Source organism: Aquila chrysaetos, chromosome 17, assembly GCF_900496995.4.
Source record: "Aquila chrysaetos chrysaetos chromosome 17, bAquChr1.4, whole genome shotgun sequence".
Taxonomy (NCBI): Eukaryota; Metazoa; Chordata; class Aves; order Accipitriformes; family Accipitridae; genus Aquila; species Aquila chrysaetos.
This window is the reverse complement of record NC_044020.1, coordinates 20,363,427-20,377,726: the sequence shown is the minus strand read 5'-3', so window position 1 is coordinate 20,377,726 and position 14,300 is coordinate 20,363,427. Positions and strand designations below refer to the sequence as shown.

Genomic DNA, 14,300 nt, shown 5'->3' with positions numbered 1-14,300 from the left:
AGTCCAGTCCAACTTACCAAGGCTGTAGTTCAGTGGTAAGAGTGCTTCAGTGGCAATGTAGGCTTGCAGAAATGTTGTGTGTCCGCAGGTATTTGACTGCGGTCCTGTGACACAATGTGCCGTCCCTGAGGTGGTGCCAGCATGGACTCCAGGGTGCGGGGAAGAGGGAATATTCTGTGCTGTACACAAGGTCACTGAGCTAACGTACCGGTGGCACAAGTGGTTGGGGTGGGTTAACAGGAACTGCTGAAGCCAGCATCAAAGGCCTCGCCTTGTGGGACTGAAAGCTGAATTTCACCTTGTGCTGGTGTAAACCACTTGCTGAGAACTCTTGAATCAATGGCCAATAAAAGTTACTCACATTTCTCTTGTCTTTCTTGAATAATTTCTTCCCATGTTATCTCACTCTACTTTTCTGTCAAAATTACCCAAGTTTGTTTTCAGAGAAGCTTATGTACATCATTCACTTTAAATTGAGAACTGCTGTTGATCTTGTTTTACATTCTTTTAAATGGATTTCTGTTACGTCTCAGTATTAAAAATATTAGCCTGCCATATGATATATATTGTTATAATATGATGTATATCATTATAATATGTGTATATCTATCTGTGTGGACAGAGCCATACTGTTCATAATAAATTTAATCCTCTTGTAATAATCACTTGATTTGGATCATAGTGAAGATAGCTGAGTGCATGTTCAAGTTAATATTGATAGAAAATAATCCTCTCCTGCCTTCTGAATAGGACATAGTAAAGAAGTGGAACTTGCTGCCACAAGAATAGAAAACAAAGCATTTAATGAGATTTTAAGAAAGATTACGTATTTGTATGACTAATAGTATCCTCAGCATTAGCTATGATTAAAAAAAAAAGTAAAAGGGAAATCGGTTCTTAAACTTGAGGCTATAAACCAGGATTAACCCCTTGGAGCCCTGGAGAAACTGTCTGTAGTTTTATGGACTTATTTTTCTTTCACCTTCTTAAACTGATGTGGAAAATGGAGTACTGCATAGGATGTTTTATTAAGGCAACTGAGATTGAATATTTGAAGGCCATAATTTAGGCCTTTTGATCTCCAGTTTTTGGAAAGTGGACTACTGACAGAGATCTTTTGTGTTCAGGAAGCAAAAAGGGACTGCTGTTTGCCAGTGTTATTTTTCGGGGTGACATGGAAGCAAGCCTTTGCAGAAAAATGTATTCATCCACTGATCATAAGGCTCATGCAGAGGTGGAGAGCATAGTGGTAAATGCTCTGTGGTTCCTTCTGCCTTTAGAAACAGTATGGTGAATAAAAACTGGATAAAAACGGCCTTGTTTAACCGAGATGTGCAGGTACCTTTTGCTCAAGGATAACGGTTTGCAAACCGGAGAAGGTACCAGGAGGTGGCAGCATCCACCAAGGCCTTCGCACATTTAATTTGTTGGTACTGCGGGACCTCCTTACCTGGAGATGGCTTCAAAATCTTCTGTTTGAGTAGTTTTTTCCCAGTCTCTTTGTTAAATGTTAATACAGCATTCTGATTAGTTTCTATCTGTTGGGCTCAGTGATTAAAGGTAAGAAAAAGGGCTTGCCAAGGTGACACGGTGAACTCAGCACCATAAGCCCTATTTCTATTTTTACTGTCTCACAGGAGGAGTGTGGTTTTGTTTTAAACCTCTATAAAGAGTGAAGGATAATTTACAGCTACGCGTGAAGAGATGGAAGAGATCCAGAGACTAGAGGAGGAGGAGGAAGATGGATTACTGATTTACAGAGCCAGTCTGACCTGTTCTGCAGACTTGGATGTGGCTTTTTAAAGTGACAGAGTTAGAAGATGTCCGTTTAGCAAAACCCAGGACTAGATTTTCCAGGGTTTTTAAGAATCTGGGGGATGCAGCTAAATTTCTTCGCCTGACTTGTCTTGACTTTGGTGGAAGTTAGGAACAACATTTGCATCTGTCAGTGTGCAAATACCTTCGGAAATCTGGATCTCAGAGGAAGGATTTTTTTCCCCCAGCCTGCTAGTTTTGCAGTAGTGATCTGTGAGCCTGTGTTCAGCTAGGCTTTTTCAGTCCTTTCTGAAGTTGGCTGCATTTGAGCTGTGTTTGTATATATAGGAGCTTGAGGAGAAAGGGAAGTGCCAAGCCATTAGTGCAGTATTTATTGTCACTTAGTCATTATAAGGACTGCTTCTGTTATTAAACATGCAATGTCTGCTGGTATTGCATTTTGATGTGTTCTGAAACAGCAAATGTAGACATGTGGTCTGTTCTTCAGTGCGGGTTTTTTTTTTTGCTTGTTATTTCAAGATTACTTAAGTTTTTATTCAATTATATTTGTGCCTCTTTTTCTTTACTTTTAATGCTTGGTAGAGGTTTAGAAGGCTTCCCTCGTTTGTTTGGGTTTTTTTTATTGTTGTTGGGGTTTTGTGTGTGTGTGGTTTTTGTCTTGTTTCGTTTTTTTTAATGGTATAAATTTCAGTAATGTCTAATTCAATCATCCCTAGTTATTTCTGGGAGGACCACTGAAAGGCATATAGAATATTAATATTTAGAACATAACCCTTGAAGAGATGAGGATGCTTTTTCATATAGCACACGTTAGCACGGAGCCACTGAAGCTCATACTGAGGTTATGGCCCAGCATTCAGGTTAGAGTAAAGGATCTCTTAGACATTTTTCTTTCCTTTGACTTCCTCTGCAGAATGGGATATAGCTGTGTGGGACTGAGCACCAGGCGTTGGTGGGTGGTCAGGTTCTCTACCTTTGATCACCGTAGAAGCAAAGGGATTTCTCAGTCACCACTCTCTGCTGCCCTAACATAGAGCTACATGTTGTGGCAGCTCCAGCTTATGCTGCTGTTGCGAGACCTTTAAATCAGTGGTGATTTAGGCATACCAAAGCACTGGCCTGCCATTGCTTATACAGCAGCTGAAAATGCCATCAAATAACCTATCCTTTCTTCTTATGACAAGGGTGAATAATTGGGACAGGAAAGTGTTGGAGCTGATTCTCATTCCTGTTTTTGACTAGCAGGTAGTTCCTCCACGCAGGGGTGGCTGTTCCCATCCACCTCACGCTGCCTGTGCCACATGGGGGGGTCTGAAGCAGACAAAAAGATTCAGCTCTCCCAGCGCTCCCTGGAAACTCATCTGATCTGCTAAGACATGGCTCATAAGCAAAACAGCAGCAAAATACAATCCTGAAATAAAAGGCTTTTTAAGATTTTAAACTTTCCTCAGATGATGATTATCAGGAACTTCGTGCCGATGCTGTGGCTGTGTTGAATGGGGTTTATCGAGGTAGAGTCATTGCCAGTCCTTCTCCGGCAAGTTAATACCATGGCAAAAGTCCTTTGAATACCAGTTGAGTCTTTGAAATTGTGCAAAAGTCCTTTGGATTTATTGAAAGCTAATCAGTATGACATTAACAAAGAACAAAGCAAGCCTAATGAAGATGCAAGGTTTGAGAAGTGGATTTTTTTTTCTTTTGTGCTGCCTTTTTTTCACTGAAACACTTGTCCTTGTTGATTGGGTAACAGGCTGTGCGTTAACAGGCTGGTTATCAAATGAAATGGGAACTGTTTACGTGTGTTGAATTAGATCCTTTTATTCTTTGTTTGTCAGGGTTTCCTTCATAAATGTGGGTATTAACAAAGTCATTAAAATGCTCATTTAGCTGAAATTTGGCAATCTAATTCTTTTCCTGACAAGATGTTTTAAATATCCTTTACCTAGTCAACAAAATTTGATGAAAAAAAGCATGGGTGTTTCTTTCCCCAAACTCCTCTCTCTCCTTCTTAATTGAGTATCCAAAAATAGCCTGTTTGGATATTTCCCATGCATTCCTCTAAGAAAGCAGCATTCAGTATAAATGTGAAATTCCAAACTGTTTGTCCGCAGTATGGACTGAGATTTATGATTCAGTTGTTGGACTGTAAAGCATGTCTTACTACATGAAGATGCGAAAATAAAATTAAAGGCAGGAATAACTTGTTAGTGAGAAGTTGTTCTGCTCAATCGTGGAACCTCAGGAGATTATGCACTGTGAAGTCTTATGTATTGAAAAATTTAAGATACAACTTTGACTAGCTTTAATCAGTAGAGACGTCATCAGTGGAGATGACAGAGCCTGGAACTTCTGGCACTCAATCTAGCAGAATACCTTTCAGGATTAGCAGGGCACTTGCATTCTCCGAGCACCAAATACCAGAAGTAACACGCATAGACAAAAGTTGTCTTCCTACTATGCAGACTCTACAGGAGGATGATCACTTTGTGAGGGTACTAGGCAAAAATTCAGGAATGAGATTCCTTGCCCTTCCAAATAATTGTAACCAGAAAGAGTTAAAGGCTTTGTCTTTACCTCAGTTTTCCACCTGTAAAAGCTGGCTTCTTTTATGTGTTTGTCACACATACTTTCTATTGAGGGCCTTCTGGTGCTACTTCTGGTGAGTATATTAGTATATGTATGCATTCATACATCTACTCTTTTTACATACCACCACATGCAAAGGCTGAGCCTGAAATCTGTCGAAGAGACATCAATTTTTATACACCCAGGAGGACCACCTGCAATGCTGACCCTGACCTTTAGGGTCTCTCAGATACCCTGTGTAGATCATGAGTTGGGAATTTGGCTTCTTACAAAAGAGTGCAAGTAAATGCTAGTTCTGTTCAGATTTAAAATAATGTATTATCTTCTCTGTAGTTGCAAATCTTCCTATAAACCCCAATATAGTCAATGATTTTAGTGTTTAAAAATATGATCTTGTGTGGTGGTGGCCTTCTCATGATATTGACTGTCCTTGTCTGCTGACAAGTTTGCTAGTCTGCTTCCAAGCTCTCTTCTCCCCAGCAGATTCAGATTCCAAGACAAGTTGAGGTCCCAGGTACTTCCTGTGAACTATATTGTGCAAATTGCATTTGCAGGTACAGTGGTACTTAACCTGTTGATTGGGCCTTGGCATAAGGAAAAGCTCATGCAGCACCTAAGTCAGTGTGCACTGTTAGCCTGTGTGTGTAAAACCATAGTGTCTTCCATGGTGCTGTGATGTGAAAGAAAAGTTGATATGGTAGCCCTGTTTCCTGGAGTTTAGGAGATTTTATGTAGGCTGGAGAATGTGTAGAGTTGGGTCTGCGTTCATATGTATAAGCAACTGAAAAAGATGAAGTGTCTGTGGTGTCATAAATCATTGTCACTGGAGCTGTGAGAGCTGATTACCTTAGCCTTGCCCAACTGCAAAATTCCCACAATAGAGCTGGCCTTCTACGTGGTGGTGGAGTGAAGGATGAGCACAACTACTGTCAGGTGGCCAGTTCACCACTTCACCGATGTGAATTCTCCTTTGTCCTTCCCTAGTTGTTCTCTACTAATGCAGTCTGTGTTACTTGATGTAGATTGCACCTCCCTTACCACCATATAGCAATTTCCATTTACTCAGGTGGTTAGGTTGTGTGGCCTTACGTAATGGGTGAGTGTTGGGATATTATGGTGAGTCTCATGAGCTTGCCGTAACATGAAATGAGTTTCAAGGTCTTTGATATTGTTTAGTTTTCAGCTGTGAGGAAGCTGAACTTTCATTTTGTGATACCTTTTTGTCTTACATCCATGGAAAGGTAAAAAATGGCTTTACCTAAGTTTGTTGAAAAACAAGCAGTGGAGGATTAGGATTTCTGGATTATTCTTCATTGGAAAAAGAAGCTGTTGGAGATATACTGTAAAAAAATAACATATAATGAAGCTATTACAGTAACGATTCATACAATCACAGTTGCTTGAGTTCTGCAGTTTACAATGCATTGTGTTCTCGCTGTGTATTGACTGTGTGCACCTTCCAGTGGTGTTTTACAGAAATATGCAGTACTGTATTTCAGCTACACTTCAGTAACATTGCAACTTCAACACATCCAGTGACACAAAAATCTTGAAGACTGTTGAGCTTTAATGGGGTCCATTTTAACATAGTATTCTTACTTTCTAAACACTTGCAAAGAATTTTACTTGACTTCATTAGCAACAAAGAAAAAAATTATTAATGTTGTTATTTTCAAGGATTCTTTTGTTTTGGAGGCTTATTGAAGAACATGGAAGTTATCTTGCATAAATCAGAAAAAGCAATAGACTTTGGAGTGTTAAGACTGTCACTGTGTCCTTAGCTCATTCTGCTGTACTTGGATATTGAAAAGGAGTCAGAACGGGTCTAATATGACATACAACACTACATGATTTATGCCTCTCTACCTGGAGAATATAGTGTAGGATAATAGCTAATAGTCTGATTTTCAGGGATGCTCAGCACCAACAACCGCAGCTGAAATGAAAATGAAAGTGGCAGCTGCTCAGCACAGCTGAAAATGGGGCCGTGAACGTCAGCCCTAAAGCTGCATTCTATCATGTTTACGATTTAATGTCAGCATCTCAAAACTTTCTCTAAACGTCATCCTTTTAGTTTTATTAGTTCTGTTACAGTGGGTCAAGAAAAACCATCATTAAGGATGTACTTAATTTTTCAGTTGAGCCTTCTGTCTCCCTCAGCCTCAGTCCACAAGTGAACTATTTTGGAAATTTGAGGGCAATCTGTTTAGTCGTTTTTAAAGTAGGCAAGAAGTGGCGTGGGAGAGAGATTTTCCTAGTTTCTCCTGTTGTTGCTATTTTTTTTTTTAAAGCATCATTATGTTGAAAGCAAACAGCTGAAGAATAGCAGAAATCAAGGCTCAATTCATCCTGGGTAGACAAGTGTATTCACTCGGGCCCTTCAGTGAAACATTACAGATTTATTCCATTTGAAGATCTAGTCCTCAGTACGTGGTTCTCTGTGCTGAGTCTAGTGACAAACCTGAGATGACCCAGACTTTTTCTTGCTTGCTTACAACCAGCAGAATCTGAAGGTAGGATAGAATTTAGCCTTTCTGTACCTTCTCTGCACCTGTGCTGAAAGGCCACTGTGTGTGGCTGTGACTAAGGAGCACTGCCTGATTTCTCCGTTCTTGATGGAGGACCAAAGGTAGAGAGCTCAGCTTCGCTGTTAGAATGGGCAACTAGAATTTTTTAAGGTGTCAGGTGAACAAATGGAATGCTGAAAGAAGTGTGAGAACTTAGGAAGAAACCAAAACTATATGAAAACAGTTACATATACATGTATACATACATGTATGTATATATGTATAACTTCTAGTTGTCTGTTGTTCAGTGTTCATCTCCCATTCCTATTGCTGTATAACAGAAGTAGGTGGGAGTCGGAGCTCATGATGTGGAGAGGAGCTGGCTTGTTTGGCTAAAGGGATATAAATGATACAGTATTAATAAGAACCTTATAAACTTAATAAAAACTCTGCACAGTAGTTGTCTGTGTAATATTAGATGTATGATGACGTGATATTGAAAAGTTTTACTGGGATTCGTTCAGCTTGCCCTGTGCAATTCATTTCTGGCTCTTCCACACTGGTAATGCCAAGTTCAAGCCAAGAAAATGACTGTACTTATCTGAAAGATATGTACATGCTGTCGTTGCTTAAGAACTAAATTACCTTATATAACTAATAGTTTCACTTCAGCATTTTCAACGCTTTGACAGCATATCCAGTGTCAGGGTATATGGTAAATACTGAGGCAAAATAGTTTCATCATGTAAGTCAAATCTTGAAAGGTTTCATGTGCAGCCAGTGTGTGGGTGTATGTGTGTTTGTTTACTTGAGTATGTACCTGCCTACATAATCCCTCATCTTCTAGTCTACATATTTCCCTTGTCAAAAGTAAAATCATATTAAACGCTGTTAAATAGTAATACTTCACACTTGCTATTATACAGTGTCTTTCATCCAAGCTTCTCATACTACTTTAGTTATTAATTAATTCTTGATAATCCTGGCATGACATAGAAAATATTAGCCCCATTAATAATGGTTAAATAGAATCACAAGGTAATTAAGCACTTGTCTATAGTGGCATTGCCATTCCTGTTTCAAAGATGTGTTTATTCTGAGTTCACTGTCTTCCTGTAAAATCTCAGCGGACATGAAGCACGTTAGTTTTTGTCTCAATATATCTGCTCAAGGTCAATCCTGGAAGTGGTTGCATGTGTATGTGTGTGGGTGACTGTAACTTTGCTGTGTTTAGATTAGTAACTATCTGTGCTTTCTTCATCATTCTTTGTGGTTTTGGTTATTTGAGACTCCTCTCTTGAATTAACAACTTGATTGCAAGATGCAGTTAAGTCAGAAATTTAATTGGTAATTCTTATACTCTTGTTCTCATACTGCTTCTAAATACTCCACTGTCCTTTTGCAGGGTGGATACATAATACAGAACTGAACCAAACCTTCTCCCCCAGTTCTGAAATGTCTAAAAGCTATCAAGATAGTATTTGACTTCTTTTCTTTTCCAGCTTAACCCACACTATCCAGAAGGTAATAATGAAGGAAAAGCTTTGGTAAGTGGAATTTATATGTTGCATATAATCTGGGAAATACTGTATCCTTAACCCAATACAGCCCAACATATGAAAGTCCTTCATAGCTTTCCTTTTACTTACATGTTACAGCTGCTGGGATTATTTTCTGTATCTGTGTAAGCTAGGGTGCAACTCAGAACTGGCATTACAGGAAGTTTTCCCTCACGTTAAGGCAAATGGTAGGAAACTTACTCAAATTCTGCATCAAATTGACATTAGTTGGAAGCTGTTCTGCTTGGTGACTGCAGATATGAAATGTATTAATTCTTCTCAAATCAGATGTATTACTTCATGGCAAAACCCACCACCCTCTTTAGCAAGAAAACCAGGGACAAGCAAGTCTGGTTACTTATGTGCCAATACCAATTCGGAGGCTCTGCTAGTGGAGACAAGCGTTTGTCAGTCAAGTGTGGCTCTAAATCTAAGAACATGCTGAGACTCTTTTTATTGCTTGTATTGAATACATGCAAGTAGATATTCAGGCACAAGCTTAGCCTGAGCCCTGCCACACTTCAGGCAACTCTATCATGATATCTTTGTAAGGATCCAAGTTGTCCTTGCTGGAGGTTGGACAAACCCTTGATGGGTTGGACAAAGGCCTTATGCCCTTTGCCAAGGAGGCAACAGCCTCTGCCTTGTACAATGTCAAGAGCATGCTCACTAATTTTAATTAACGAGGCAAGGCCAGACATGTTGTAGTTTGTAACGTGTGAAGGAAGTGGAGTTAAAATCCTGGGGGAACCTTATTGTTACTGAGACAACTAATAGTCCAAAAAAGAGTCACTCCTCCATCAAATTCATGAGATTGCCTTGAAAATGCTGAGATCTTCTTCAAAAAAATTCAGTTTAATTTCTTGCTGTTTGTCTTCTGGCTTTTGTTCTTTTAGAGGACACATTTTCAAGTTTTTCTCTGCATGGGGAAGAATTCTTTATTTTTCATAAAATGAAAGCCAAGATTATTCTTACATAATCACATGCCTTGAGGACTGCAGTTCTAATCAAAATGGAGATTTTTGTAGGAGTTGGCAACATCGGTTTTCCATCTGCCCTGGTATTTGGTATTAATGGTAATATAGCAATAACAGCTAAGCTGTCCAGAGAAATGAGAATTCTTTCTCATGAAAATACGGGAGTTCCAACAGTTGCTTCTCTTTTGTATTGGAATGACACTTGAAGCCCTTGGAGCTTTCAAATGGAAATCGAGATAAGTTCTAGAATACCCCAATGAGTAGGGTGCTTACTTGGAAATGCTTTGGTTCATGCTCTTGCTCTGTGAACAGTAGAGCTGTCTCGCAAGACATACATCTGCATTAATGTTGTAGTTCACATCATGATGGCACTTCTGAATCAAATCTCCAGATTATTCCCTATTTAAGACACTCCAATTCACTTTGCAGAGCAATCTCAGAGCATGTAAACTTGTATTCTGTTGGATGAAAGTAAAAAGATACACACACCCCTGGAATGTATCTGCTGTGCTCCAATCTTTCACAAACCAGACTACAGGTAGTCTGAAGTAAGACCTATGAAAACTTGTATAGGGTAGATGTTAGGCCCTCGTCACCAAGGATCCAATGCTATTGTACCACATTATACTAATTTAGATATAGTATAGGGTTTCCAGTTGTAGCAATTCCAGTTTATCTAAATAGTTAAATATTTCCTGGACTGGGTGATGAAGAAGGCACAAGAGTAATCTGAACATGAATGTTAAAGGTGACTTCTCTAACAGTTTGGCTTAATCCTCCTGGGTATTGGTTTCAACTAAAAACCTAGACCACATAAATCACATTAGACAAATACTTTCAATGAAAATTTAATCAAAACTGATTGATGATCAAAACTGATGGAAATTTTAGTTTATGCAGTCAGCACTTTCTTATGAAAAATGTTTTGTGAAGAACTCCTAACCACATTTGGTAACACCTCCATGTAAATCCAAGCCTAAGGGCCCTTTTAGCATGATAGAAATGCTTTTGGATTCTTCACCCCTTTATAGTCTTGTTGGTAATAGCATGAGTCAGCAATGGCTATTTTAAGCCTTCATTCTGGCCTTGAGCAACTGAGCAGAAAAGCTTCACATCCCTGTGCAGAAATTTCTTTTATGTTACAATGGTGCAGTGTTTTGAATTATCCCTTAAAAGTACAAGAATCGTACAATAATTGGAGTTTTTTAAGGGCTAGCTATGTCAGTCTTGTATCCAATATGCATATAACCTAGAGCACACATGCTTTCTTTGCTTTGTGGTTTTCATCTAGTGTTTCTTCTGCCAGGTGACTGCCTAACTGATTCACTACAAAGGAATCTTCTTTTTCATCTTTTGAAGCAACTAATTTTGAAATACTGCCCATGAAGTAAATCTGCTCTAGAGGGGGAGGTGGAAGTGGACCTACCCCAGGCAAAATTTGAAGTCTGAGTAGCAGGGAAATGGGAGATGCATACTTGAATCTTTTCAACTGAAGGAAGAAACTGAGCCTGCACCCTGTGTTTTTCTTTTCTCTGCTAGTCTGTTGGATAAAAGGGTACCAGCTCCTTCTCTGTCATCTGGGTTTTAAAGGTGGCACAGCCATCTGTGCATTTCATGCCAACCCTTAACTCCTAAATGTGTGATAGGGCTTCTTGTGCATGTTCACTGCCTGGTTTACAAGTCCTGATCACAGTTGCTTAGGCAACTGAATTTTAGGAAGCAGCAATGGAGAAGGATTTTCTGTGGTGCAGTAGTGGGCATAGGCATCTAGGTTCTGCCTAAGTGCATCTTTTTTGCCTTGCCTTAAGTGACTCAAAAGTCTGAAAGGGTTTTGGCTCCGGAGAACATAAATATTACTGGAAGTCACTAGGACTTTTGTTCCCAAGCATTAAAGCTACATTTGGACTGCGGTTCATTGCTCATTTATGGGCTGCTTCTTGAGAATCCAGCCAAATCGTCTTGTGAAACACTGCTTTTATTTCTGGTAAAATTTGGCCTTACAACGAGTTGATTAATATTCTTTATACATATTTTTCTCACATCTAGACTCCAGAGAATTTTTTTTTTTAAATGGGAAGACCTTTTTGTGATTTAAAGGCCTTATCAAAAAAAGGCTTCTTCATCTTTTGAAGTCTAGGAGATTGTAGTGTATCATGCATCAAAATGCAGTGCTCTGTGTTACAACTCCCATTAAATCCAAAATTGGTGTATTTTATGCTGCAAAGTAGTCTATTATTTCTAATCACAGAAATGTACAGCATCCAGAAGAACGCTATAAACATTGGGGAAATGTCAAGAACAGCTGGCAACCTGGCATTTGTTAGTGCCTTTGTATTAAAGGCTGTCTTTGGATAGGTACCTTAACTCCATTTGTCTGCATTTTCATGAGAGTGCTAATCCTAACCAGTTCTAAACTGGCTTTTATTGTTCAGATTTTTCTTAGGGTTAAGACTGGTATGCATTTACTTTTCTTGTAAAGAAGTTGGACAGTTCTACCATGGACTTCTAGGTGCAGTTTGATGTATCTCCTTTGACTTCTGTTTGTCTATATTTATGAATTCCAAACAACTCTGCAGTTCAAAGTTTTCTTTCTTGCTTCCAACCCAGCTGATTTTTTTTCTGATAAACACTGTAAATAATTTTTTTAAGTAATTTTATTTTACCTTCCAGTAACTAAGTTTGTTTAATTAAAATTTTATAATGTGGGACACAGGTGGTGCAGTTTAAAGTAGTAGAATAGGCTTGGGGAATTTATTGGTTTTTTTTAAAGGCTTGGTTAGGAATTAACCTGGCAATAAGCAATCTGAAAAACATCTAAAAAAAGAAAAGAAAAATCATCAGCTTTAAAATGGCAGTGTCTCTGCTTATATAAAGCCAGTAGTCAGACCACTTGAGAGGCTGGGGGAGAAGGGGAGACACAGATGCCGGCACATTATTATTATTCTGCTGCTGCACACAGGTCTGAATCAGCTCTGAAAACGCATACATTGTTTCTTACAGAATGTCTCTGGCTCCTAACAACAGAATTGCAACGTGATGTCTCTGCTAAAAATGCGATGACTCACAAATGAGTCAACAGTGAAGGTGTTATAGGAGGCTAACTGCTGTGCTGTCTGCCAGGGCTCCATAACATGCAGGAGCAAGGCTGGCCATTAATATACTCGACTTTCTTTTCATATAGGATTTTTTAAATCTTCTAACCTATGGAGTTCTGCTCACATTACCGCTTTCTGAAAATGCTGGTTTTGTAAGAGCCTCCTAAACTGGGTTAACATTGAGATACTACATTGTACTGGATTTAACAGGCATTTTCAGAACTCTGGCTGCTATTAAATTTAATTTCTGCTGAAATCTGTAGTGCAGCTTAATGTATTCATTCAGGAGCAGGGCATTATCCTTGTCTGTCTCTCTGCCACAAGAGGTGTCTTTACCAATTGGAATTGTAGATTGGGTTTCTAAAAGAAAAGGTATTTCAGGTCTGTCATGTTTTTGTATTGCTTTTTGCAGTTGAAAGGAAGGCCCCTTCATAAGCAAAACTCCATGTAAATCTCCTGAATTTTAGGTATGATACCCAGTTGAAGTGAATAATGGGGATTTGGGATAGGTCACAGTTACTAGCATGTTATATTAAGAGCTGTGAAGAAGGGTTATCTGCTGGGCTACAAGTCTTAAGAAAGACAAATCTGATTGTACCTGATTGTTTTGTCTCTGATTGCAATATGGGATTTGTCTCCAGTTACATTTGCCCTTCAAATTGCAAATACCATGTTGTGTCTGCATTGGGTTTTTTTAAGCTTCTTTTTAAATCAGTATGATGCACTGCAGATCCGTGGTGGTAGCCCAGGAGCTATGGACTTTGCTGTGAGCCTGGATCAGTATTTCCACTCCTCACCAAAATGGCTGTTTGTTTTCACTAAATAGGACTCCTTTTATGAACTCTCAGCCTTTGCCTTCCTAGCCAAGTCCCTCGTGGAAGAGTGCCCTGGTCGCTGGCTGTATGGTAGGGGTATGTTCAGTTCCCCCTCCTGGCAAAGTCCTGTTGTGCGTGTGAGTAGCGTGCCTTGCTTTACTGCTGCAGAATGAGGCTGGTGACTGGGGCTTAACAGCCCTCTCATCGAGTGGACACTTAGGTTTTGTTAGGCAGAGCGGGCTGACTCTGCTCTTTGTACCACCTGGTATTTGGACCGGGTCATTCTTCGGGAGGTCTAGGTCCAACTCCTGCCAGGCAGAAGAGGAGCTGAATGTGTGTTTCCTTCATCCTTGTGAGCGATTTAACCAGTGCACGGCAGAGTGAGGTGATTCCACCTTCTTCGCCTTGGCTGTGTATCTGATTTGACTTGCAACAGCCTGTCACTAGTTTGCCAGTAGTATCGGACAATGAAAACTATTTTTTTTCTCAGTGAATTTACTGTTTGCTAATATTGTTTTACCCACAGTTCTTGCACTTCTTCTCTATACTCCTAGCATGTAATTCACCTGGTAGTTTTTTTTTTAAAGAAGTCTTGGGAGTGCTTTCCTTGGCTGTCACTGACCACATCACCAGCCTCTCTGAAACTGTTCATTGGCTTCCTCTTCGTACTGCTTTAAATTGAATTTTCTTCTCTCTGCATTTGACTCCCTTTACAGTTCTTTTCCTCCCTTCTCTTCATTGAATCTGGTTTTGCTGGCTGCATCTGCTTGTATGCCAGTTTCTTAGCCGAGCAAATGTCATCTTGTTTTCATCTGCTTAGGAATGCAGTGCTTCTCCTCAGCTGATCATATTGTCTAATTAATTTGAAATAGTCTAATACTTTCACTTCTTTCCACATCCTCATGTAGACTCATCTGCTGATTCAATAATGGCTAGGTTAAGTGCAGATTCTGATGACTGCTTACTAAATTTAATTAATCATAAG

General features: G+C 39.4%; 1 protein-coding gene across 9 annotated transcripts in view; it reads left to right on the top strand.

The window, feature by feature from the left end:
- ITPR2 (inositol 1,4,5-trisphosphate receptor type 2) overlaps positions 1-14,300 on the top strand; it is a 273,890-nt gene that overhangs the window by 62,422 nt on the left and 197,168 nt on the right. For 7 of the 9 annotated variants that reach the window (XM_041118187.1, XM_030040656.2, XM_041118186.1 and 4 more), the window contains one exon: positions 8,372-8,416. The exons of the other annotated variants lie outside the window; for them this stretch is intronic. In XM_041118187.1, the coding sequence (XP_040974121.1) occupies positions 8,372-8,416 (45 nt within the window). The remainder of the gene's footprint in view (positions 1-8,371; positions 8,417-14,300) is intronic. 9 annotated transcript variants of the gene reach the window in all.